The 25,493-nt window shown below is 35.7% G+C and overlaps 1 protein-coding gene across 1 annotated transcript; it reads left to right on the top strand.

The window, feature by feature from the left end:
• Positions 1 to 1,967: 1,967 nt before the first annotated feature.
• On the top strand, positions 1,968 to 13,873 carry LOC139982375 (uncharacterized). Its single transcript, XM_071995129.1, has 2 exons — positions 1,968 to 9,902; positions 12,327 to 13,873. The coding sequence occupies exon 1, from the start codon at positions 4,320 to 4,322 to the stop codon at positions 5,838 to 5,840; it is 1,521 nt and encodes a 506-aa protein (XP_071851230.1). The 5' UTR covers positions 1,968 to 4,319; the 3' UTR covers positions 5,841 to 9,902; positions 12,327 to 13,873.
• Positions 13,874 to 25,493: the final 11,620 nt, after the last annotated feature.

Below are 25,493 nucleotides of genomic sequence, written 5' to 3'. Positions count from 1 at the left end.
TTTGCTGTTACTTTCCTGAATACACAATGAATTACAGTGTTGTTTTCTGTTTAAAAGGTCAATTTATATAAAGTAATTCATAGCGAAAAAAATGATCATTTTGCTTTATATAAAAATCCCATGTTACAACAGCCAATATGAAAACTTGATATGTTTCGATTCCGCAACTAACCTAGTGACCTGTGGTCCACCCCACTGATCTTAACAGCAATGGGTATATTTGGCAGAGGGCGTTGTCACATCGGTCTTAACAGAGCCGTAGATCTTAATCTACTTATTTGATTCCTAACAGTGAATTGGATGAGTTATATATTTTGTTATATGTTTTGTTAAGTTTCGTTTCAAAGATAACTGTTGAATTCATACAGAGATTGTAACTTTTTATAGATACCATGCAGCTTTGCATGCTAATACTAGAACCAAAATAGAAAAAAAAAACTTACTCAGAATGTTGTTTTCAGTATTGGAAAGGGTGTGTTCATTTTATCATACCTTGCAATTTTCATAACAACGTAGTCCCTTTTGGACTACGTTTTCTCTGTTTGAGGACCTCTTTTTCCACACAGAATGTGGATTAGTTGGTCATTCATTTGATAACCCCCCCCCCCCACCCCCCAATGGACGAATATAGATCCGTTCAGGGTCAGATGAATGATTTTAAAGAATACAAATTGTAGATGTGAAATGATGCATCATGAGTCATATGCTGCAAATTACATCTTCATCCAATTTTGTGCTAACAACTATATTTAATTGGTTTCAATGTCCGGTGTTGAACAGTGAAGCTAATGAGTTTCATTGAATTGGAATGATGGATATGAATAAATCACAATATGAAACAAAAGAACTGCTTAAAGACATCTATGAACCAAAATTGGAATTTTAAAGCACAGGTTTTCTTGTTTAATGTATTTTGTTTATGTACCTGGTAAGGCATATAACAAAATAACTTGATACCTATTCCGTACACATTATACTTATATTACCTGTGCACGAAACTTATTGAATATCATGTGCACTAGAATTATTCAAACATCATTACAATTGTCATGCGTAAACATGACCATGTATCACCACACACACGAAACCCCATGTGGGTACATAACATCACCTTCAAAAGTTTGGTACTGGAGCGCCAAATTGGGGCGAAGCCTTCCTTTGCAGATTTAATCATAATTCTTTGCTGTACCAAAATGTTGTGGCCTGTGCCGAGTAACATTACATAGTGAGGTCTGTGCTCAGGGTATTTGCATGGATATAAACCCAACAAAGAATCGCCATGATTCTGCTTTCATGCATCACACACCACCCGATTTTGTTATGGAAGTGAAACGACTAGGGAGCACTGATCGAGCTAAACAATGGGCTCAACATTTCCCTCCACTGCCCATATGACTACAAAGGCTGTGTTTGTATGTTAAATTATGTAGCAGAATGTTTTTTATATTGCTTTCCTACATTAGGTTATCATTTTGTTACCACTCATGGGAACTAGGTAAATACTTTCTTTCAAAGAGAGGATAGTTCCTTTTGAAAATAAATATGCATCAAATAAAAAGAAAAGGAAAGAGAAAGAGAAAGAAAAGAAGCAACAAATAAAAAGGTTGCTGTAGTTACAGGTTATGATGAAAAGTTTGAAATGGAAACTGGTAAGAGCTCCATCTAAAGATGACTAAAATAAGATCAAAATCAAACAAGTTGCTTCCAATTAATTATTGAACCTACATGCATTGTTACGTTCTTTAATGCCACGCGATCTCGCTATCCTTCCATGTGTTTTTAAACAATTACATAAGACATGACTTTTAGGGAAAGTTTTGTTTTGTTCTCAATGCTGACTTTCTTCTTTGTCCTGACGCCGTTGAAGTAAATGTAGATTTTTTTTATATCATTCCCTCATGGAATACTATAGACAATAAAATGAAGCCAGATGAAATTGTAAAGTTTTACATTCTTTGTTGTTGTTGTATTTTTCAGTCTTCTAGTATATCAATGGTAAGATTCTGGCTTCATAGTCAATTACTTACCTTATTTTGAAATTAGATTTGGAATACTGCCAGTCATTCTAGAAACATTAGTCAAAAATATTAGAACCTTCGTACTTGTACCTCGTCACAGGGGTTATATTCTTAATGAGTAAGGATGGCCTAAAATATACATTTTTGAGTAGTCGAATGAGAACTGTATTTCAGAATAAATAAAAAAATATGTTTGTTCCTTATACGTCATCTGCAGTGCAAACATTTATTTTCGTTATAGATATATTTTCAAATTGTTTTTTATTTAACACCAACTAACGTTACTCCAATCAAAATAAAGGTACTAACCACAGTCTCAGATACATGGACTATTGTATAGGGAGTGCTTGAGATAATCTTATTAAAAATGATACTGATGGTCTATAAATGTCTACATGACTCTGCGCCTACTAATTTAATCAACGATATAATTAGTTTCACTCCCTCCATAGCCATTGCACTCAAACCAAAAACTTAAACCAAGTTCACTGATTGCTCACTTGTCAAAATGTGGCCTAAATTATGGAACACCATACCACTAGAACTCCGTGTCATTCCAACCTATGATTCTATTAAGAAACGTCTAAAAAAAATTCTCTTTAATAATTACGATGAATACTTCTGTAAGTTAACTATCAACTAATTTCTCTTTTCTACTATCTTCATTTATATTTTGGTTTAAGCACGCCCGTGCACTTCTTGTGTTGTTCGCTAGATAGTGGTCATGCTTTAACCCTTCATTTATTTATTTATTCATTCATTTATCTGTCTCGTTCGTAATTTGTTGTCGTTGTAAGCGCGATTGAACACGTCTTGACTGATAAGAGTGGCATATTAATTTGGTATTATCATTATTCATTACTTATATGTCAAAACTGAAATGTCAGTGCATATGTGTCACTTGAAATGTTTGATTGCGTCTCAGTTTGCCACTGAAGAAGATTCTGATAGGATCAAAAAGTAAGGCGCTCTAACTTTAACATAGCAGTTTACTAACAGTTGTTTTCTCTCTAGGTAAGATTGTCGAAAGATTTTGCGGCTGTCTCCTGATTATTCTTAAACCTTCTTTTTTTTCACTTTAATACCAGGAGAGAATGAAGCATGAACTTACCAGTGTTACTTTTTTGTTTATCATAACTAGAAGGAGGATTTAAGTGAATATTTTTACGACATCCAACATACTAATATTTTGATGTGTTATGCACCATTCTGATGGATCAACGTGAACTTTAGTCCTGGACATGTTATTGTATCAACGCAGCTATTTCCATCTCAACCTTGTTGTGTCAAAGTAAATGTTTTCACTATTCTTGAATGTAGCTAATATATTCTTTCATGGAACTGATGGAAAAATTACAAAGAGGAATTTGTGCTGGAAAACATAATTTCAGTGTCTTTGCTTAACAGTCCTGTTATATAAACGTTAATACTAACTCAGTTCTGGTGTATCGATGCGACTATTACAACTGCATATGATTGCCTTAAAGAGATTTATTCTATGGACAAGTAACCTCATTGATTTTTCATGCAACTAAGACATATTTGGAAAGACAATTTTTTGAAGGAAATATGTATTACAAATTTCTTGATAAAACTGTCCTGGTTTATCAGCTTTATTAATTTCAATGTCCTGGTGTATCGACGCTACTTTATTCATCTCTCTGTTGTGCTAAGAAGAATATTTGTTCTGTGTATACGGGTGATGTTTACACCTCACCTCCAGATGAATAAACCTTTTTGGGGAGGAATGCTCTTCCTATTTTCGACTTTTGATCGACATCGATTTTCAACACATTTGGAGTTTGTGTATTAAAATATATGTTATCATAATTCTCCAAGGAACTGTTGGAGTTGATCAATGTTGATTCTATAAGGTTAAATATCACTACATTACCAAATGTTGGTTTCATTGGGTGAATACCTTCACAGCAATCCAGAGAGGACATGTTCATTCCTAACAGCTCTGCATTGTATATCCGCAAATTAAAGGTTACTTGGAAAGCAGAAGAATTGTATCAAACTTGTATCAAACAATAATTGTAATATCCGTCATAAACGAATTATAACAGAAACGACGTCAGGCGCGCGGAATACGTTAAGGAACGGGTATGAAAGTTCCATAAGAAACGATCACATAATTTAATTTAGGTTCCTACAAAGACTGGTATCTTCCTGCTGACGATCATATCACTCCATGTGTTCGTTATAGTAGTTTTTATCCAGACCCTCTCACGGGTTTGACTCATTTCGTTACTGGGCTGTCTTTTTGCACCAAAAAGGCCAATAAGGTTTTTAAGGACAATGTCTCAATACTTTATTCTCGCGACTTTGACATTTCTAGTTTTGAAAATACTGTCTAAAACGTGTGGTTTATATTGGGATGTATATGATGACTGCGAGAATCCTACCCCGTCCAACTGTTGTCCGTTATATTATACTCTAGTTTGCAGCAAACTTATGTCAAATAGTTCAGACCAGTTTGAAAAGGAACTCTCTCAAAAATTGGCGGCTCTGGTCATAAGCAATAGTAATTCAACATTCATTCAAAATGGTGACTGGCGGTTTCTCGCCGGTCTGAGTAACTTAAGAGAGTTATCCTTTATTAACAATGGTAAGCTATTGCTTGATAATATTAATTCGACATATTTTCGAAATTTGACGAAATTGAAGAATATTTACATAAGTCATAACAATATCGAAACACTGCCTACAAGAATTTTTCAAGGCATGATGAGTTTGGAAAACCTATATTTAAGTACCAACGGTATCGTTGATATTGGTAATGTTTTTCAAAATTTAACTTCTGTAGAAAGCCTGAATTTATCGCATAACCGATTGGTGGTTGTTAAAGACGATACACTACGTGGATTTAGTTCGCTGAAAACTTTAAACTTATCCAAGAACAAGATATCAATATTTTCCCTTAATATACTTCAGTATCTGCAAAATTTGGAATCACTTGATTTAGATGACAACGAGTTAGTGTTTCTTACTGGAACATATGTTTACCATAAATCTCTAAAATATCTAGTATTAGAAAATAACTACTTGGTCAACTTAAATTCAGCTTATTTCTACGGAATTACGTCACTGCGTTCTGTCATTCTCAGCCATAATAATATTTCAAATTTGCCAATAAATTGGTTTAATAACAACTCTTCATCAGTGGTTCAACTTGGACTTCAAAATAATTTCATAGAAGATATTTATTCACTATTCTTTTCAAAGTTCCCTAACGTTGAAGAAATTAAATTGTCTGGCAACCTTATTAAAGACCTTGCTGATCCAGACCTTTTTAATCAAAATGAAAAGTTAAGTGCTCTTTCACTTGAATATAATAAGATAGAGTCGATCAATCCAAACCTCTTTTATAACAATCGCGATCTTCGGTTCCTCGATTTGGCTGGAAACCGAATCGAATTTCTTGACGTCGACACTTTAAACAACTTGTACACATATTCAACATTTAACCTTTTAGGTAATCCTATTAAGTGCGATTGCTATGCAATTCATTTAAGAGACTATTTACTGATGTCCCATACTCACGAGAGACTTTATCCTAGTTGTGCGACACCCAATGAATACAATAATCAAAAGATTACCTCTGTTAATCTGAAAAGATGCGAAACAGATCACGAGAAAACAACATTGACACATGGTACATCTGTTACAGTGAGCGGCGGTACTACAGTAGTTGATCATGATATAAACGGTCTGGTGATAGTATTCGGTTTATTAGTTATCACATTGTTTCTATTTCCAATACTTTTAAGGTTAGTACGAAAATTTTGTGTGTCGATAAGTGAAGACGTACCAACGTAACTGCAAAAGTATAAAAAGTTGTTCGTCAACAATTTTACCTAATCTTCCCAGGTTTCACCAATGAAATAAAGCTAGTGATAACAAGAGGACTATTTTCTTGAGCCTTTCACAATATGCATATAGTTTACTCCTTTGAAGAAACTTCATTTCAGAGAATAATGGTTCTGTTGAGTATTTCTCACTTTTTGTATTCGTTCAATTAGAATTTTTGTTGAGGAATAAGTCAAATTATCATAATATAACTTCCTCTTCAAGATAATGAAATAAGGAGGAGGATCAAAGCAGGGTGGCAAGCATTTGGCAGATACAGCCACATCATGAAGGACAATCTACCATTATGCTTAAAAGGAAAGTGTATGACCAATGCATTCTCCCATCAATGACATATGCATCAGAAACATGGACACTAACAATTAAAATGGAAAGAAAGTTAGCAGCCGCACAACATAACATGGAGAGGAGTATGCTTAACATAACATACAAAGATCACAAAACCAATAAGTGGATAAGGAAACAGACAAAGGTACAGGATATAATGGAAGTAATCAAACATCGTAAATGGACATGGGCCGGCCATGTCACTAGAAGGGGAGATGGAAGATGGAGCACGCTAACCACTGTATGGACACCGCTTGACGGGGAAAGGAACAGAGGCAGGCAAAGAAAGAGATGGAGAGATAAAATACAGAAATTCTGGAATGAAACCAATTGGTACACACATGCAAGGGAGAGAGAGAGTTGGAGATATCATGCTGAGGCCTTCATCCAGCAGTGGATCGACAACGGCTGAAGAAGAAGAACTTCCTCTTCATTTCCCAGTTAAATTTTCTCACAAAAGGGCATCAGCGCTACTACATACGATAATTATCAAATAAGTCTGAATAAGTCAAATAATGTTAGATTTATGCATTATGTAGAAGAACATGTCACTCCACCTAACATGTTTATCTCTTCGGGTTACATATGAAGCAAAGTAAAGAAATTGAAACCCACTTGAAGTTCATATTAAATTAAAGTATGACACGATTTGAGAAGTGAATAGCGTTGCAATGTCAAATTAATTATATGTGAACAAGTTTCTTTATGAATGAAATAATAATTGTAGTGTATCCATTCGGTTTGTTTGTATTGTTAAACGTCTTTTCTTTAACTTCCTACTGCAAGTATTGTGGTTTACATAATTATGCATGACCTATACTTTATATCGTACAACCAATGTATTATTTTCAATGTATCACAGTTTTTTTTCGTATGTAAATGGTCAATAAAATATTTCATAGCGACAAAACTGGATCATTTTGCTTTATATACAAATCCCATTTTACAACAGCAAATATGAAAACTTTATATGTTTCGCTTCCTTATCTGAGCTAGTGATCTCTGTTTTTCCCCACTGATCTTAACAGCAATAGAGATATTTGGCAGATGGCGCGGTCACATCTGTCCTAACAGTGCCTTGGATCTTTATTTAAGTATCTGGCTCCTAGCAGTGCCTTGAATTGGTTATATATTCTGTTTTCAGATCTCCGAAGATTTTTATAGCTCTTTGGTATTTCTCAATGTATGTGCCAGTTCAAAAAGATCTCGTCTTCAATATTTACATGAACAAATGAAACCATGTTAAACCATGAAAGCACTTGTTAATCTTTAGTTTGATGGAAGGATAAAAGAAGACGTGCTTGCACCGAGAAAAGAGCCTTTGTCCATTAAAAGTAATGGCTAAATCATTTGCACATCACCTTTAAATCCCTTTTAGTCGATATATTTTTGAACTAAGCAAACTTTGTACGCTAATTAATAAATATAAATAATACGTAGAATACTATGGAGAATTCAAAATTAACTGCAATCAAGACCAAGATGGCAGTTTCCAAAGTCTTTATCATCAGTACTCTCCAATACGGTAGTGAAGCTTAGGCAATGTAGAACACAGAACATGACAAGGGGAATAGTTTCTATAAGCTTTACCTGAAGAGAGAATGCTCCAAACTCCCACAAAACTCCCGCAATGCACATATTGCTCAGGCTGACATAGGCTGCTCCGGTCTGGTCACGTATGCAGAATGGAGGATAGTAGATTCCCAACGAGATCCTGTATTTCGAATTTTTAGTTAAAAAGAGGATCACTGGACAGCACTAACTACCCCACCTGCCCCATGAAGATGTTTACAAGGGCGATATCAAACGTCTGGACGTCAACACAGAACGATGCAAGGATGTAGCAAGGGACCTCAAACGCTGGCCCTTTGTCTCTCGTCCTTCTCAAAAGGCAACAAAAGGAAATTTATTTCTCATCAACTGCTTTGAAGATTCATATTATTATCTTCAAAATTTGTTACAAAGTATAACAGCTGGCATTCCTAGTAAGTTACCAGGTGTGTGTGTTTGGGGTCCGTAGCTAACTCTTTATATATCGTTTAGCTATATTTCCATCGATGTTTGTTTTCATAGAAAGTAAAGAGTTCAGAGTTGATGTTTCTTCATAAAAACACCAATACACATCTTCCTACGTTCTAGCCAGATGATGAGTTTTATTAAGAGCGATATGCTTCATCAGGTAAATAACCATAATATTGAAAACAGCAATAACTCCTATTGACAGGGTTCCGACATGGTTGATATTTTGGGAGTAGTTATGAATGGGGTAAGGGATCGTTTCAAAACATAAGGGTCATGTGATCCAAGGTCAACAAAGGTCAATAAGGGGTCAAAAACTATAATTTTTGTAATAACTTGAAACAAAATGTCCGTCAAGGTTGGGAGTTACGCTATTGTAATCCAACAGTCGACCCGCATCTAGGTGACCTTTGACCTTAGGTTGACCTCCGGTGACCTTTATTAGTTTCTTTGGTTATTTAAATTTTCGTGGCCATAATCGGATCTCAAAGGTACCTTCCGATCAAAATTGCCCATGGTTGACCCCTGTGCGACCTTCGTGTGCGAAGTTATGAGAGGTTAATTTTTTTTTTTTTATAATGCATATTCCGATCTAAATTGTCCATAAGTTGACTCCTCTGCAACCTTTGTGTGCGAAGTTATTAGAGATCGAAGTTCGTTTGGTTTTGTTAAAATTCTTAATAAGTACAGTTAGGATGATTCTGTAAGTTCTGTAAAAAAAAAAGCCAACTCTTGCTCATATCAGTCACTTGGTCGTCAACAGGTTCTCAACAGGACCAACGGTTGATTTGTGATATTTTGGGCAATAATATTGTGTGTGTTCATCAGGCCACATAGCGATTTTAGGACAGTGCTGTTCCCTTGTAAATATTCCTTACAAGCAAGGAACCATAGTGCCCTTAGGCTCTTGTTTAACACCAACTTACATTACCCCGATCAACATAATGGTAATTACCACAGTCTCAGGTACACGGACTATTGTATAGGGAGTGCTTGAGATAATCTTATTAAAATTGATACTGATGGTCTATAAATGTCTACATGACAATGCGCCTATTTATTAATCAATGATATAATTAGTTTCCCCTACCTCCATAGCCATTGCACTCAAACCAAAAACTTAAACCAAGTTCACTGATTGCTCACTTGTCAAAATGTGGCCTCGATTATGGAACACCATACCACTAGAACTCCGAATCATTCCAACCTATGATTCTATTAAGAAACGTCTAAAAAAAATTCTCTTTAATAATTACGATGAATACTTCTGTAAGTTAACTATCAACTAATTTTTTTCAACTATCTTTATTTATATTTTGGTTTAAGCACACCCGTGCACTTCTTGTGTTATTCGCTAGATAGAGGTCATGTTTTAACCCTTCATTTATTTATTTATTTATTTATTCATTCATTTATCTGTCTCGTTCGTAATTTGTTGTCGTTGTAAGCGCGATTGAACACGTCTTGACTGATAAGAGTGGCATATTAATTTGGTATTATTATTATTCATTACTTTTATGTCAAAATTGAAATGTCTTTGCATATGTGTCACTTGATGTGTTTGATTGCGTCTCAGTTTGCCACTGAAGAAGATTCTGATAGGATCAGAAAGTAAGGCGCTCTAACTTTAACATAGCAGTTTACTAACAGTTGTTTTCTCTCTAGGTAAGATTGTCAAAATGAAATAAAACTGTTAGCAAACTGCTTATCCACTAGAGAGCCTGTGTAATAGAATGTGTAAAAGTAAGTTGGCCTGACGTTTCGATCCTAGCAGGATCTTCTTCAGAGGCTAAATGACAAGTTACAGTAACAGAGGGGACAAAAACACGCACAGAATACAGACAGGTTAATGAGCACGGTGAACACAATGAGATGGATGAAAGGGGATTATAAGTAGAAAGCAACAGGAGAAGAGGAGAGGAAGGAGATAAACTGTGGAGGGACAAAGAGAGGATTAAAGGCACAGGGTGAGGAATAAACTGGAGAGGGACAAAGACAGAAAGGTGTGAAGAAAAATGGAGGGGAAGAGAGCTGTAAGAGGAAGAGTGAAAGGGGGGGGGGGGGGAAGGGAGAAAGGGGAGAAGGAGTAGGGAACAGAGGAAAGTTAGTCATGTCCTTCCTGAATGTTCAGCCCATGAGGTTGAATGGTACGAAGGCGTTGCATCCAGAGCCTCTCTCTGCTGATACGTACTAGGTCAGGACGGCTACCTAAGGATTCAATCCCCTGTAGGGACATGTCGTTAATGGTATGGTTGGGAAGGTTAAAATGTTCTCCAACTGGGGTCTCAGTCTTCATGGTGTTGACTGTGGATCTGTGACCATAGAAACGCTTCTTGAGGGTGGTTTTGGTTTCGCCAACATACTGGATGCCGCAAACTCTACAAGAGATCAGATAGATGACATTGGTGGTAGTGCAAGTGATGTGACCCTTAGTCTTGTGTGTGAGTTGCATGCTGTGGCTGGTGATGGAATTGGATTCAACAATGTGGTGGCTGCAGACGATGCATCTCGAAGTACGATCACATTTGAAGGTACCATGCTGAATGGGTGTGGGGTTAGAAGTAAGAGGTGGAACAGCAGCACGTACAAGAAGGTCTCGTAGGTTGCGTGGTCGTCTGTAGGCGATGATGGGTTTTTCAGGGATGGCTCGTTGGAGTCTATCTGAAGTGAGGAGAATGTTGTGGTTGTTAGAGGTGATTTTCTGAAGGGGAGGAAGATTTGGGTGGAAAGTAACAACGAGGGGCAGCTTGTTGTCGCAATCTCGTCCCTTTTTGTCCTTCACTGCCAAAGTAGATGATCTGGAAAGGGAGCGGACTCTCTGAATGGCTTCACGCACCCTTCTGGCACTATGGCCCCTGGCAATAAGGTGTTTTTCCAAAGCATCTGTATGGCGAATGAAAGAGGAATTAAAATTATATTCCTCTTTCATTCGCCATACAGATGCTTTGGAAAAACACCTTATTGCCAGGGGCCATAGTGCCAGAAGGGTGCGTGTAGCCATTCAGAGAGTCCGCTCCCTTTCCAGATCATCTACTTTGGCAGTGAAGGACAAAAAGGGACGAGATTGCGACAACAAGCTGCCCCTCGTTGTTACTTTCCACCCAAATCTTCCTCCCCTTCAGAAAATCACCTCTAACAACCACAACATTCTCCTCACTTCAGATAGACTCCAACGAGCCATCCCTGAAAAACCCATCATCGCCTACAGACGACCACGCAACCTACGAGACCTTCTTGTACGTGCTGCTGTTCCACCTCTTACTTCTAACCCCACACCCATTCAGCATGGTACCTTCAAATGTGATCGTACTTCGAGATGCATCGTCTGCAGCCACCACATTGTTGAATCCAATTCCATCACCAGCCACAGCATGCAACTCACACACAAGACTAAGGGTCACATCACTTGCACTACCACCAATGTCATCTATCTGATCTCTTGTAGAGTTTGCGGCATCCAGTATGTTGGCGAAACCAAAACCACCCTCAAGAAGCGTTTCTATGGTCACAGATCCACAGTCAACACCATGAAGACTGAGACCCCAGTTGGAGAACATTTTAACCTTCCCAACCATACCATTAACGACATGTCCCTACAGGGGATTGAATCCTTAGGTAGCCGTCCTGACCTAGTACGTATCAGCAGAGAGAGGCTCTGGATGCAACGCCTTCGTACCATTCAACCTCATGGGCTGAACATTCAGGAAGGACATGACTAACTTTCCTCTGTTCCCTACTCCTTCTCCCCTTTCTCCCTTCCCCCCCCCCCTTTCACTCTTCCTCTTACAGCTCTCTTCCCCTCCATTTTTCTTCACACCTTTCTGTCTTTGTCCCTCTCCAGTTTATTCCTCACCCTGTGCCTTTAATCCTCTCTTTGTCCCTCCACAGTTTATCTCCTTCCTCTCCTCTTCTCCTGTTGCTTTCTACTTATAATCCCCTTTCATCCATCTCATTGTGTTCACCGTGCTCATTAACCTGTCTGTATTCTGTGCGTGTTTTTGTCCCCTCTGTTACTGTAACTTGTCATTTAGCCTCTGAAGAAGATCCTGCTAGGATCGAAACGTCAGGCCAACTTACTTTTACACATAGGTAAGATTGTCGAAAGATTTTGCGGCTGTCTCCTGATTATTCTTAAACCTTCTTTTTTTTCACTTTAATACCAGGAGAGAATGAAGCATGAACTTACCAGTGTTACTTTTTTGTTTATCATAACTAGAAGGAGGATTTAAGTGAATATTTTTACGACATCCAACATACTAATATTTTGATGTGTTATGCACCATTCTGATGGATCAACGTGAACTTTAGTCCTGGACATGTTATTGTATCAACGCAGCTATTTCCATCTCAACCTTGTTGTGTCAAAGTAAATGTTTTCACTATTCTTGAATGTAGCTAATATATTCTTTCATGGAACTGATGGAAAAATTACAAAGAGGAATTTGTGCTGGAAAACATAATTTCAGTGTCTTTGCTTAACAGTCCTGTTATATAAACGTTAATACTAACTCAGTTCTGGTGTATCGATGCGACTATTACAACTGCATATGATTGCCTTAAAGAGATTTATTCTATGGACAAGTAACCTCATTGATTTTTCATGCAACTAAGACATATTTGGAAAGACAATTTTTTGAAGGAAATATGTATTACAAATTTCTTGATAAAACTGTCCTGGTTTATCAGCTTTATTAATTTCAATGTCCTGGTGTATCGACGCTACTTTATTCATCTCTCTGTTGTGCTAAGAAGAATATTTGTTCTGTGTATACGGGTGATGTTTACACCTCACCTCCAGATGAATAAACCTTTTTGGGGAGGAATGCTCTTCCTATTTTCGACTTTTGATCGACATCGATTTTCAACACATTTGGAGTTTGTGTATTAAAATATATGTTATCATAATTCTCCAAGGAACTGTTGGAGTTGATCAATGTTGATTCTATAAGGTTAAATATCACTACATTACCAAATGTTGGTTTCATTGGGTGAATACCTTCACAGCAATCCAGAGAGGACATGTTCATTCCTAACAGCTCTGCATTGTATATCCGCAAATTAAAGGTTACTTGGAAAGCAGAAGAATTGTATCAAACTTGTATCAAACAATAATTGTAATATCCGTCATAAACGAATTATAACAGAAACGACGTCAGGCGCGCGGAATACGTTAAGGAACGGGTATGAAAGTTCCATGAGAAACGATCACATCATTTAATTTAGGTTCCTACAAAGACTGGTATCTTCCTGCTGACGATCATATCACTCCATGTGTTCGTTATAGTAGTTTTTATCCAGACCCTCTCACGGGTTTGACTCATTTCGTTACTGGGCTGTCTTTTTGCAACAAAAAGGCCAATAAGGTTTTTAAGGACAATGTCTCAATACTTTATTCTCGCGACTTTGACATTTCTAGTTTTGAAAATACGGTCTAAAACGTGTGGTTTATATTGGGATGTATATGATGACTGCGAGAATCCTACCCCGTCCAACTGTTGTCCGTTATATTATACTCTAGTTTGCAGCAAACTTATGTCAAATAGTTCAGACCAGTTTGAAAAGGAACTCTCTCAAAAATTGGCGGCTCTGGTCATAAGCAATAGTAATTCAACATTCATTCAAAATGGTGACTGGCGGTTTCTCGCCGGTCTGAATAACTTAAGAGAGTTATCCTTTATTAACAATGGTAAGCTATTGCTTGATAATATTAATTCGACATATTTTCGAAATTTGACGAAATTGAAGAATATTTACATAAGTCATAACAATATCGAAACACTGCCCACAAGAATTTTCCAAGGCATGATGAGTTTGGAAAACCTATATTTAAGTACCAACGGTATCGTTGATATTGGTAATGTTTTTCAAAATTTAACTTCTGTAGAAAGCCTGAATTTATCGCATAACCGATTGGTGGTTGTTAAAGACGATACACTACGTGGATTTAGTTCGCTGAAAACTTTAAACTTATCCAAGAACAAGATATCAATATTTTCCCTTAATATACTTCAGTATCTGCAAAATTTGGAATCACTTGATTTAGGTTACAACGAGTTAGTGTTTCTTACTGGAACATATGTTTACCATAAATCTCTAAAATCTCTAGTATTAAAAAATAATTACTTGGTTAACTCAAACTCAGCATATTTCTACGGATTCACGTCACTGCGTTCTGTCAGTCTCAGCTATAATAATATTTCATATTTGCCAATAAATTGGTTTAATAACAACTCTTCATCAGTGGTTCAACTTGAAATAGCAAATAATTTCATAGAAGATATTTCTTCACCATTCTTTTCATATTTCCCTAACGTTGAAGAAATTAACTTGTCTCGCAACCTTATTAAAAACATTACTGATCTAGACCTTTTTAATCGAAATACAAAGTTAAGTGCTCTTTCACTTGAATATAATAAGATAGAGTCGATCAATCCAAACCTCATTTCTAACAATCCTTATCTTCGGTTCCTCGATTTGGCTGGAAACCAAATCGAATTTCTTGACGTTGACACTTTAAACAACTTGTATGGATATTCAACATTGAACCTTTTAGATAATCCTATAAATTGCGATTGCTATGCAATTTATTTGAGAGACTATTTGTTAATGTCCAATACTCACGAGACACTTTTTCCTAGTTGTGCGACACCCAATGAATACAATAATCAAAAGATTAGCTCAGTAAATTTTACAAGATGTGAAACAGATTACGAGAAAACAACATTGACTCATATTGTATCTGTTACAGTGAGCGGCGGTACTACAGTAGTTGATCATGATATAAACGGTCGGGTGTTACTATTCGGTTTAGTTATTATCACGTTGTTTCTATTTCCAATACTTTTAAAGTTAGTTAGAAAGGTTTGTGCGTCGATAAGTGAAGACGTACCAACGTAACTGGAGAAGGATAAACAACTTGACTTCATCAAAATAATAACTGTTAAATCATATTACCTTGAAGTTGTTCACTTTAAAAGTACAGAAAATAGATTTTTTGTCAACATCTTTACCTAATCTAACCAGGTTTCACCAATGAAATAAAGCTTATGATAACAGTAGGACTATTTTCGTGAGCCTTTCACAATGTTTATAAAGTTAACACCATGGAAGAAACTTCATTTCAGAAAATGATGATTCTGTTGAGTATTTCTCACTTTTTCATTCGTTCCAATAGAATTGATCGTTGAGGAATAAGTCAAATTATTATAATTTAACTTCATCTTAATTTCCCAGTTGAATTTTCTCACAAAAGCGCATCAGCGCTACTATATACAATAATTATCAAGTAAGTCTAAATAAGTCAAATAATGTTAGATTTATGCATTGTGTAGAAGAACACTCCACCTACATGTTGATCTCCTTAGGCTACTTATGAAGCAAAGAAAATGAGCTATCGTTGATGACTGTGGATTTTCAAAACCCAATTGAAGCCCACTTGAATTTCATATTCAATTAAAGTATGACACGATTTGAGAAAATTTCGTTACACTGTCAAAATCAATTTTATAAGATCAAGTTCCTTTACGAATGAAATAATATTTAAAGTGTTACCAAACGGTTTGTTTGAATAATTAAAGTTTTTTTTAAAACTTCCTAACCCAATTATTGTGGTTTGATTAATGATATTCTACATAACGTATGTTTTGTATCGTAGAATCACTGTATTATTTTCAAGTTTTACTATTCTGCGCATGTCTCTAATATGTTTAACACAAACGACTATTCCAGTTTTATGAATAATGCATGTTGACTGGATTTCGTGTGCAGGTAACCCGGGGTTAATACATGACTGAATGATCCTGTCTTTGGCTGTTACTTTGAGAAAGACGCTATAAGTTACAGTGTTGTTTTATGTGTAAATGGTCAATAACATATAAAATATGTCATAGCGACAAGAATTGTTCATTTTGCTTCATATACAAATCCCATGGGAGTTGAATGCCGTCGAATAATTTTCATAGTCATAATGGTGTCTTGTGTCTAGAATATATTTATATAATATTAATTCTTGATGCATATTATGTCGAAGAAGAACTGAAGTCTGACAATCCATGCAGATTCCATCTCAGTGATAATTGGGAAACAGTTTTATATAAACAAATGAGGTACAATGGATGATCATAAACTTATACACATTTAGAAATATGTATATACATATATATATATATGTTCTTTATTATCAGCTGATATAAATAATATTTATGATTAAATGGAATAAAATACATCGTAGGCATTGCACATAATTTGTAAAACGGTTTGAAATAAACTGCAACCATTGCATATTGATATCCGTAACCTTAAATCTCGTAGAAGTATGTAAAGCTGTATGTTTAATTGGTGAATAAATCCTGGTAAATGTACTGCCTTTCCGCTGAGTTATTGTCTGAGTATGCTTCTCGCGGCAGCCTTGTATTCATTAAATACCTATCGGAGATTCGAGACAAAACGGTACACTAGTAAAATATCGTACATAATAGTTTGGTGTGACTTAAATATATCATGTAACATTACAACATTGACTCGGGTAAGCACTTAGAAATTTTGATAAAAATGATTACATTGTTAATAATGAATACTCATATAAATGTTTATAAATCTTTCAACTTTGTCCAACATGAAAAAAAAATTAAAAGAATTAATCAATTAAAAAAAAAACCAAAAAGCGTATTGTTCATTCTCTTTGTTTCTCATTATGTCTTTTCTTCCTAGATGAGTGTCGTAATATTCTCCCAATCAGGATGTCTCGGAGTTTACTAGAAACATAAACATGTTTCACAATTTGTTTTTACTTTTGTATTCGGCCATCTTTTGAATATCTATTTGGTAGCGCTATAACAAATCAAACACATAGTTATTACCATTACACAACATACTTCCCTTTTTTTCACTGTAACCACATGGTAATGTTTAACAAACAAAGAGGATAAAAAACATTTTGTTTTAATGAAAAATACATATCTTGAATATTAGGTAGTTGCTCTATCAACAATGAATACACAAAAACAACTAACACACTTAACTCCCTTGTTGAAGTTAAGACTAAGTTACAATAAAAATAGTCATTATAATAAACCAGTTACTGAAAATAATCATCCAAGAACCTCGGAGGGTGCTTACTACGGACTGGTCTGGAGTCCGTAACAAACTCTCCCAATCATTGCGCCTCTATCTTGCGTATCAAATAATGGTTCTCTTCGATCACCACTACCTGGATTAGTATAACAAATCTCACCTTGGTGATACTCCTTCAAGTGTGAGGCATTTGTTTTATACTTCACACCTTGGGGTGATTAAATGGTGACTTGAGTGTGGTGCATATCTACAATCTCAAACGGTTCTGAATTATAAAGTGACGACAACTTATTACCTTTATCCTGTCTAACAAGGACTTTGTCAGCAAAGACTATTTCGTTTTCCGTGGCATTTTTATTGGTGTCACTATAATCCTTAGATCTTTGTTTCATTTCTGCTTCCCTATCATACACTGAAACGTACGAATATTTCGATGAAACAAAAGTTCTGCCGGACTCACTCCGGTTGTACTGTGTGGGGTAGAACGATATGCCACAAGAATATGATTCAATTTACTTCTCAATCCTTCTTTTCGAGTTGGGCAAGTTTAGGGATTTAAGGAGGGTACGATTCTGCCACTTCACCTCACCTTTAGCCTGAGGCCAACATGGTGTCGTCTTCCTATGACTTATACCACAAGTTTCTAAATACGATTCAAATTCACCAGAACAAAACTTGAACCATTATCTGTTTGATGGTTTCTGGATAGCCGTTCTACATACTCGCAAGTGATTTGATAATTCTTTCAGAACATTAGAACATCCACTTCAAAATATCTACTGAAAAAATCTACAACTACGATTAGATAAGACCCATCTGGTAGATGTACCATAAAATCAGCTGCTACATCTCTCCATGGTAGAGTTGGTAGCGGGGTTGTCTGTATTGGATCAGGGTTTGGCGCTGGGCCAACAACTTTGCAACCTTGGCATGTTCTACATTTTCCTTCCATATCTCTGTCAGCGCCTGGACACCAAATTTTCGTTCGTAGCCTCTGTTTACTTTCTGCTATCCCACGGTGACCCTCGGGAGCTAAGTCTTCAATCTGACTACGGTGCACCTTTGGAATGATTATTCTAATGCCCACAAGAAGCAGTTTACCAAGGACTGCCAATTCATTTCTCACCATTTATATCCACTGGGACATTCTAAACCAATTTTTCTTCTGTAAACAATCACTGGGTAATGATAACTCCGGATCTGCACTACTTTCATATTCAATTGTCTTAATTGGAACTGCTACTAGTGCAGCATTTTGAGCAACAAACCTAATTTGCCCTTCACCTATGTTGGATGTTATTCCCACTTTACCTGGAGTGTGTGTAATGTTAGGTCAACATATATCACAGCAATTCCATTGAAAGTGAAAAGAATATACGTTAAAACTTAAAAAGTCATTAGATCAAAAAGACAACTGATTGTGTTGTATGACTTTGGAAACTACTAAATATTTTTCGAACAAGGTATGAAAGTTGCATTAACTTTGGCTTTAATACTCATGGATATAAGAGGAATTACAAAATATAAATAAAAAAAAAAACATCAGTAAGACTTACAGACTTTCCACTGTGTAAAAGCTTGACTGTTGTGTGAGTACTTACGGAATGTCAAACCAGTTTGGTGAGTCAACCATCCCTGTTTCCAGCTCTTGTTTTGAATTATTTCTATAGAATTCGTGTAAACGCTTACAATATCAGTTAAGCATTCCCTTCGAACATAGCAATAAACTAAATTAGTTACAATGGAAATGTGGTTAGGTTGGCGGTGAAGATGCGGACCGGATTCGAGGTAATGTTGTTGGAGCGCAACTGTTGCAGCGAAATTTTGCGGCCATTCACGTGAGGTCGTTCACCCCCCACCCACATCCCATCGGTGTATTGCCTATTGATACAAATACGAGATATAGATTAATAAACATCAGTTTATTCCATTAGTATTCTGACACACTTCGCTTCCGATGAACAGAAGAAGATGATCAAATGAAATGTTGTTCGCTGTGGTTACAGTGACCCCTGACCTGGAGAAGTGGTAAAAGATAACCTGGAGTTACTTCTACCAATCTGGTGCAAATTAGTTAATCATTCTCTTTCAGCGGTATCCATGGAGGGCGTTAAGACTGTTGATATCAGACCTACGACCTAAACATTTGCGTTTAGGAAAATTCAAAAAAAGTCATAGACCTATTTCCAATCTTGCATTTGTGGGCAAATTCATTGAGAGAGTAGTCCTTAAAAGATTGAATGATCACATGGACATAAACAATCGTTAAAATATCCATCATTCTGTGGATGTGAAAATTGCAATAGTAAAGAAACCACTCTTATACAAAAAAAAAATGTTAACAACTCTTGGTTGCTTCTGATTAGAAGACTGCTTCGATTATTTTGCTGCTTTATCTCAGCGCTGCTATCGACACGGTTGATCTACCTAAACTCTTGAATATTCCTTTTCATGCTATTGGTGTGCAGGGTACTGTTTATAGGTGGTGTAAATATTTTCTTATGGGTAGAACTCAGAGAGTCACAGTTGGTACTAGCTTTTTTGGTTACCTTCATATTACATGTGGGGTTCCTCTAGGGGCCGTACTTGTCCGGATAACGTTAATTGTTTTATTCGCTCGTTGTATGCTGAAATTAAAAAGCTTTGTTTTAACAGGGAAAGGTATGCTGATGATAATCAGGTATAAAATTAATTTTCCTTTAAGTTAGTGACACACGGCAATGTTTTTGGTTTTAATTACATGGATGAGATCTCACTTTTTGATCAATAATCATGTTAAAGCTCAAATTGTTCTTATAGAGCCAGGCGCAGTTCTGCAAAGCATTAACATTTGGTTTTGTATGAACTGGATTACTGAAGTTGTTTGTATTATTGTGTCAAATGTACCCTTCTTAAAAGCTTAAATCTGTTAAAAAATAGCATTACCTGAAGTCAATCTCAGAATCCCAGCTAAAGGCAGAGAATATCCCAGAAGCTACAACTTAAGAGTTGGTAAAATACCTGTAAAACAAAATGAAGATCCAATCGGTGGGTGTAACAGTTGTTCATCAACTACTTCAGCATAAATGGTGTAACTAATCAAAATACTCATCGTTTAGGGCAACACCAAAGCGGAAAACATCGTCATATTATATCTAAATTCTTTTTTTTTGCCCTCCACGACAACTTATAATTGCTAATGCCCGACGTGATCTTCAAGAAACAAACTACTTCGTAACAGAAGATCTAATACCCGAGGAAAATCAAATCTCCGCCACATAATGGATGCGGCGAGTCCTGTACGTCGAGCCCAACCCAACAACCGAAAGAAAATAAGCCCCCAGAATGCTGAGTCTGTTTCTGTTGATCTCTGAGAGCCTACACCTTGGTAAGACACTTTATATTCAAAGCGCAAGTACCCTTTATTCTCACGGACTTTTATTTTATTGTATTGCTAACTGTGTCGTATTGTTTTGTTTGTTTCAAAACCGTTATATGTATGTATCGCTTTTTTTATGGAATATTGTTTAAAAACCATATTACTACAACTTTAAATGCACTTAAATGATCTTTTATTTTACGAGTGTATGCCAATCTTCAGAATCTTAAAACCATTCTTCTAGTAGTGATGGTAACATATTGCCGTGTTATTACTTCGATGATAGAACCTTACTTACAACTATATTTAAGTCGGAATGATTATTCGTTCATGCATATCAATGCTTGTAGTTTACGGAAAACCGCCGGATGTTTCCATGGTTACTTTTATTTATGAGACGTCCAATCTGCTAAATGCCATTAACCTGGTTGATAAAATCATGCTTGCTTCTTATGATTTTAATATTGACTTCCATAACTCTAATTAGGGACGGCGATTTGTTTCAAATATTGTTGGGGGGGGGGGGGACATTTGCTTGGGTGCAGGAGCGTAGCATATATATATATATTCCTCTTATGCTTCAACTGCATGATTACTTCATTAGTCTTCAATAAAGGCTACCATCTAATTTGTCAATACATTTCGTGATGCCATGAATATTTATATTTAAATTACGTTTATCCTTCTTTCGGCCATTAATTATCTTACTTATAGAAGATTTTCTGTGTACCAGGTGTTGCCCAGGCACTTCAATTTGTCAATACGTTTGTTTTAATTTTGCTTCTTTTTGTTCTCTTGATGGGCAAAGTATTTTTCTGATAATCGCTTCTTTATGTAAAGCCCATCCCTGTGAAAGAACCATGGAGAGGTTTGTTTTGATGTGCTTGATGTACTCATAAAATTGATAACATCAGTATTTGCTGAAACAAGAATCAACTAACTACCTTTTTCATTTCAGCTAACCAAAATTCAAACCAATGTGAACGTAAGTATTTCTTAATGTTATTGTATAGGTTAGAACTTCATAATACGATAACTATATACAACACACAAACCTATTTATTAGTTAATAATAAGTTATTAATATAGACATAAACCGTTATACGATTAATGTAATTGCTGCAGTTATTCAAGACCATTTTAAAATTATGTACAATGTGTACGATATATTTGAAAACATTGAATCAAAATATTTTTTTCCATATGTTGGTAATAAAGAAACATATATTTTGAAACTGTATAACTTAACGGTCAATCATTAAATTTCATTTTGTTCATACAAAACTGTTTTCCAATTCTCACTGAGATGGAATATGTATGGATTGTCAGTCTTCGGTTTTTAATAGAAGACACCATATTGACTAGGAAACTAATTAGAAGGCATTCAACTCCCGTCCTGCATTACGAAAAGGATAGATAATGAAAAAGACATAATCAAGCCAAATAGAATACTTCCATATTAGCAACAACGTGGTAGAATTAACTAACCTATTTGAATCAGGTTAATGGTCCCTACGAATAAACCCAGTACCCGTATTTAGCATATGTGCAATTATTATATATATATTTGAAATCCTAAATTATATACATGTTATAGGGTATAATAATAAATTCCAATTCATAAATTATTAACAAAAAGCGTTTAAAGATTATATTAGACATTATTAAATCATAAACACATTATAAAAAATAATTACTGAGCTCTTACCAGAGTTCCTTTGAAAATTGATCCTTTTATATATGATTCTTTTATTTACATGAAAGGGTTTGAAATTTACATATTACGCATTGAAAGTTTAATAAAATTCGGATCAATGCAACACCGAGGTGTTAATTTTAACGATGAATTCATCAGCTCAGTATAAATATTTATGTCGTTTTACAAATACAATTTGAGTATGTGTCCACCTTATCGCACAAAAAAAGGATACAAAATCGCAAGAATAAATCGAATAACGGTTTGTTTAACAAAATATTATCTGTACTGTAATAAACTGTGAAATAGTCAAATATTAGGAATATTGAAACACTATCATCTACAGAGATCTCAGTAACAAATTAAAACGTATATGTGGATATACAGACGTGCATACGAATTCAATATGCCGCTTGAATGATGTCAGTCACCAGTCAACTCCTAAGAACTATATAAGCCTGAACTTTGTTTAATGTGGCATCACACATATTACATATGTAAAACCTTGCTGGAACGAAATCGTGGATTTAGTAATGCAATTCTTAATATAAAAAACATAAAAATAGATAGATAGATAGATAACTTTATTGTCCATTTCAGAAAACAAAATAATTGTCCGTCAACAGTAAACAAAACAAAAAGTAGTGAATACAAACAAAACCATACAATAAACAATCTATAATTGACCAACTACTGGAACAAAACTAAATAAGCAGAACCAGAACTGTAACGGAAGCAGCACAGAGGGCTGCAAATGACAGATCACACACTGTGGCCAGATCGCTTTGCACGCGAGTTAAACAAGTGTATTGCCTCAGGTAAGAAGGATATACGGAACCTGCACGTTTTAGTATGTGGCACCTGTAATCGTATCCCGGATCTGTTGAACATGATAAGACTGTAAGAAAGGTGTGTATGATCTTCTTTTATGTTATTTGGTTTCTTCATCATATTCTCTTCATATAAGGATGAGAGTGACGGAAGGCTTGAACCAATGCAGTTTTCAGCTAACTTCCGAACAGCTCTGCCCTGTATTTCTTCGGATAATACTGATAAAACAGATAATACTGAACGTTAGAACACCTTGTGATGATTGACAGGTAGAATAATTTAATGATCGTATCTATCAGCATATTTGGAAATGTTTATTGGTCATTCGATATTTGTTCTTAGTTTTCTACTCAACAGATTTTCAATGAAAGCGTTCCTTTAAACGAAACTATGGAATACAATGGAGTTACATTAGATTCCTTATTTCATTGTTGTCCACTAGTTGGTACATCTAAACCAGCCGAATAGCAAAAGATATATTTCATAAATTTTAAATACATGATTACAACTTATAGCAGAGAAATCGCACCCCCTACAGCTATCTCCGGCTTTAGTATCATTATTGGCTTTGAAATTTGAGTCATCGACTGTCTTTAAACATACAATGTGAGCAAATGTGGTGCTTTTTAGGTACTGTGTAACATCGTGAAAAGTTTACCATGTGGATCTTTTGATCATGGTATTCAGTTGGTGTGGCACATTGAAGATAAAGGTGATCGTGAAATTGAGACTTTAATACATAATTTTTCGAGTGTATAGCATAGCAATCGCACGTAATAGGAGTCTCCAATAGAGTGAACACTGTATAGCTGTGTAAGTGGTGAAATATGTTTTCGTGAACAAATTTTACTTGATTTCCAGTAAAATCGAAAAGATGCAGTTGAAGATTTTGATTAAAGATCAAATCTATCTTATTATAATCAAAAGAAATTACTAGTATTCTGTCGTTCACCACTTCATCATCTGTCAAAGTATTAATGTCTTGAGGTTAGGTGATTTAGCTGAAATAAAAACCTAGAAACAAATATTTTGTCAATTCATTTCAAATCGGTATTGAACACTTGCCTTTTAAAGGTAGTTTTATTTTCTGAGTCAAATATTCACGTTAAATCAGACAAATGATGCACAATACCTCTGCGAGATATCAGTAGAGGTGAAGGTTAAACCAATGCAATCAACGTATGTAGCAATATAAGTCAATAGACATCGAAATCACATTTTATCACTCTATCTAATTGATATTATCTGTATTACCATTTCAGCCTTCATTTGTCCTCTTGTAATACTGTTATTCAAATATATCCTTGAGGGGCAGGTATTGACCAGTACGTCAATAATTGTTTTTTTTCTCTAGAACACAATTATGAAAAAGTAAGACTTGTCTTGGTAATAAATTAGCTGATGAAGTATATCGCTCTTAATAAAACTCATCATCGGGCTAGAACGTGAGAAGATGGGTATTGATGTTTTCATGAAGATAAATCAACTCTGAACTCTGTACTTTCTATAAAAACAAAAATCGATGGAAATATAGCTAAACGTTAGATAAAGAGTTAGTTATACGGACTCTATCGGAATCAAATCAAATACAGTTAAATGATGTTTTGCACTCTTACCCCCTCCCCCAAACAAACACACACCTGGCAACTTACTAGAAATGCCAGCTGTTATACTTTGTAATACATTTTGAAGATAGTAACATGAATCTTCAAAGCAGTTGATGAGTAATAAATTTCCTTTTGTTGACTTTTCAGTTAGGCGAGGAACAAAGCACCATTGTTTGTGGTTCCTTGCTACATCCTCGCATCGGTCTGTGTTGACTTCCAGACGTTTTATATCGCCCTTGCAAATATCTTCGTGGGCAGGTGGGGTAGTTAGTGCTGTCCAATGCTCATCTTCCCAACTAAAAATTAGAGATACAGGATCTCATTGGGAATCTACTATCCTCCATTCTGCATACGTGACCAGACCAGAGCAGCCTTTGTCAGGCTGAGCAATATGTACATTGGGAGTTTTGTGGGAGTTTGGAACATTCTTTCTCCAGGTAAAGCTTATGATTCGTCGCACGCATCGTGGGTATAGAAACGATTCCCCTTGTCGTCGTGTATGTTCTACATTGCCTAAGCTTCACTACTGTATTGGAGAGTACTGATGATTTAGGCATCGTAAACTGCCATCTTAGTCTTGATTGCAGTTAATTTTAAATTCTCTATAGTATTCTGCGTAGTATTCATATTTATGAATTAGCCTACAAAGTTTGCTTGGTTCAGAAAATGTATCGACTAAAAGGGATTTAAAG

Source organism: Apostichopus japonicus, chromosome 16 (genome assembly GCF_037975245.1).
Source record: "Apostichopus japonicus isolate 1M-3 chromosome 16, ASM3797524v1, whole genome shotgun sequence".
Classification (NCBI taxonomy): Eukaryota; Metazoa; Echinodermata; class Holothuroidea; order Aspidochirotida; family Stichopodidae; genus Apostichopus; species Apostichopus japonicus.
This window is presented reverse-complemented; position numbering and strand designations above follow the sequence as displayed.

Bases quoted from the DNA above. Each gene is read 5' to 3' on its own strand.
- LOC139982375 (XM_071995129.1), top strand. From the start codon at position 4,320: ATGTCTCAATACTTTATTCTCGCGACTTTGACATTTCTAGTTTTGAAA.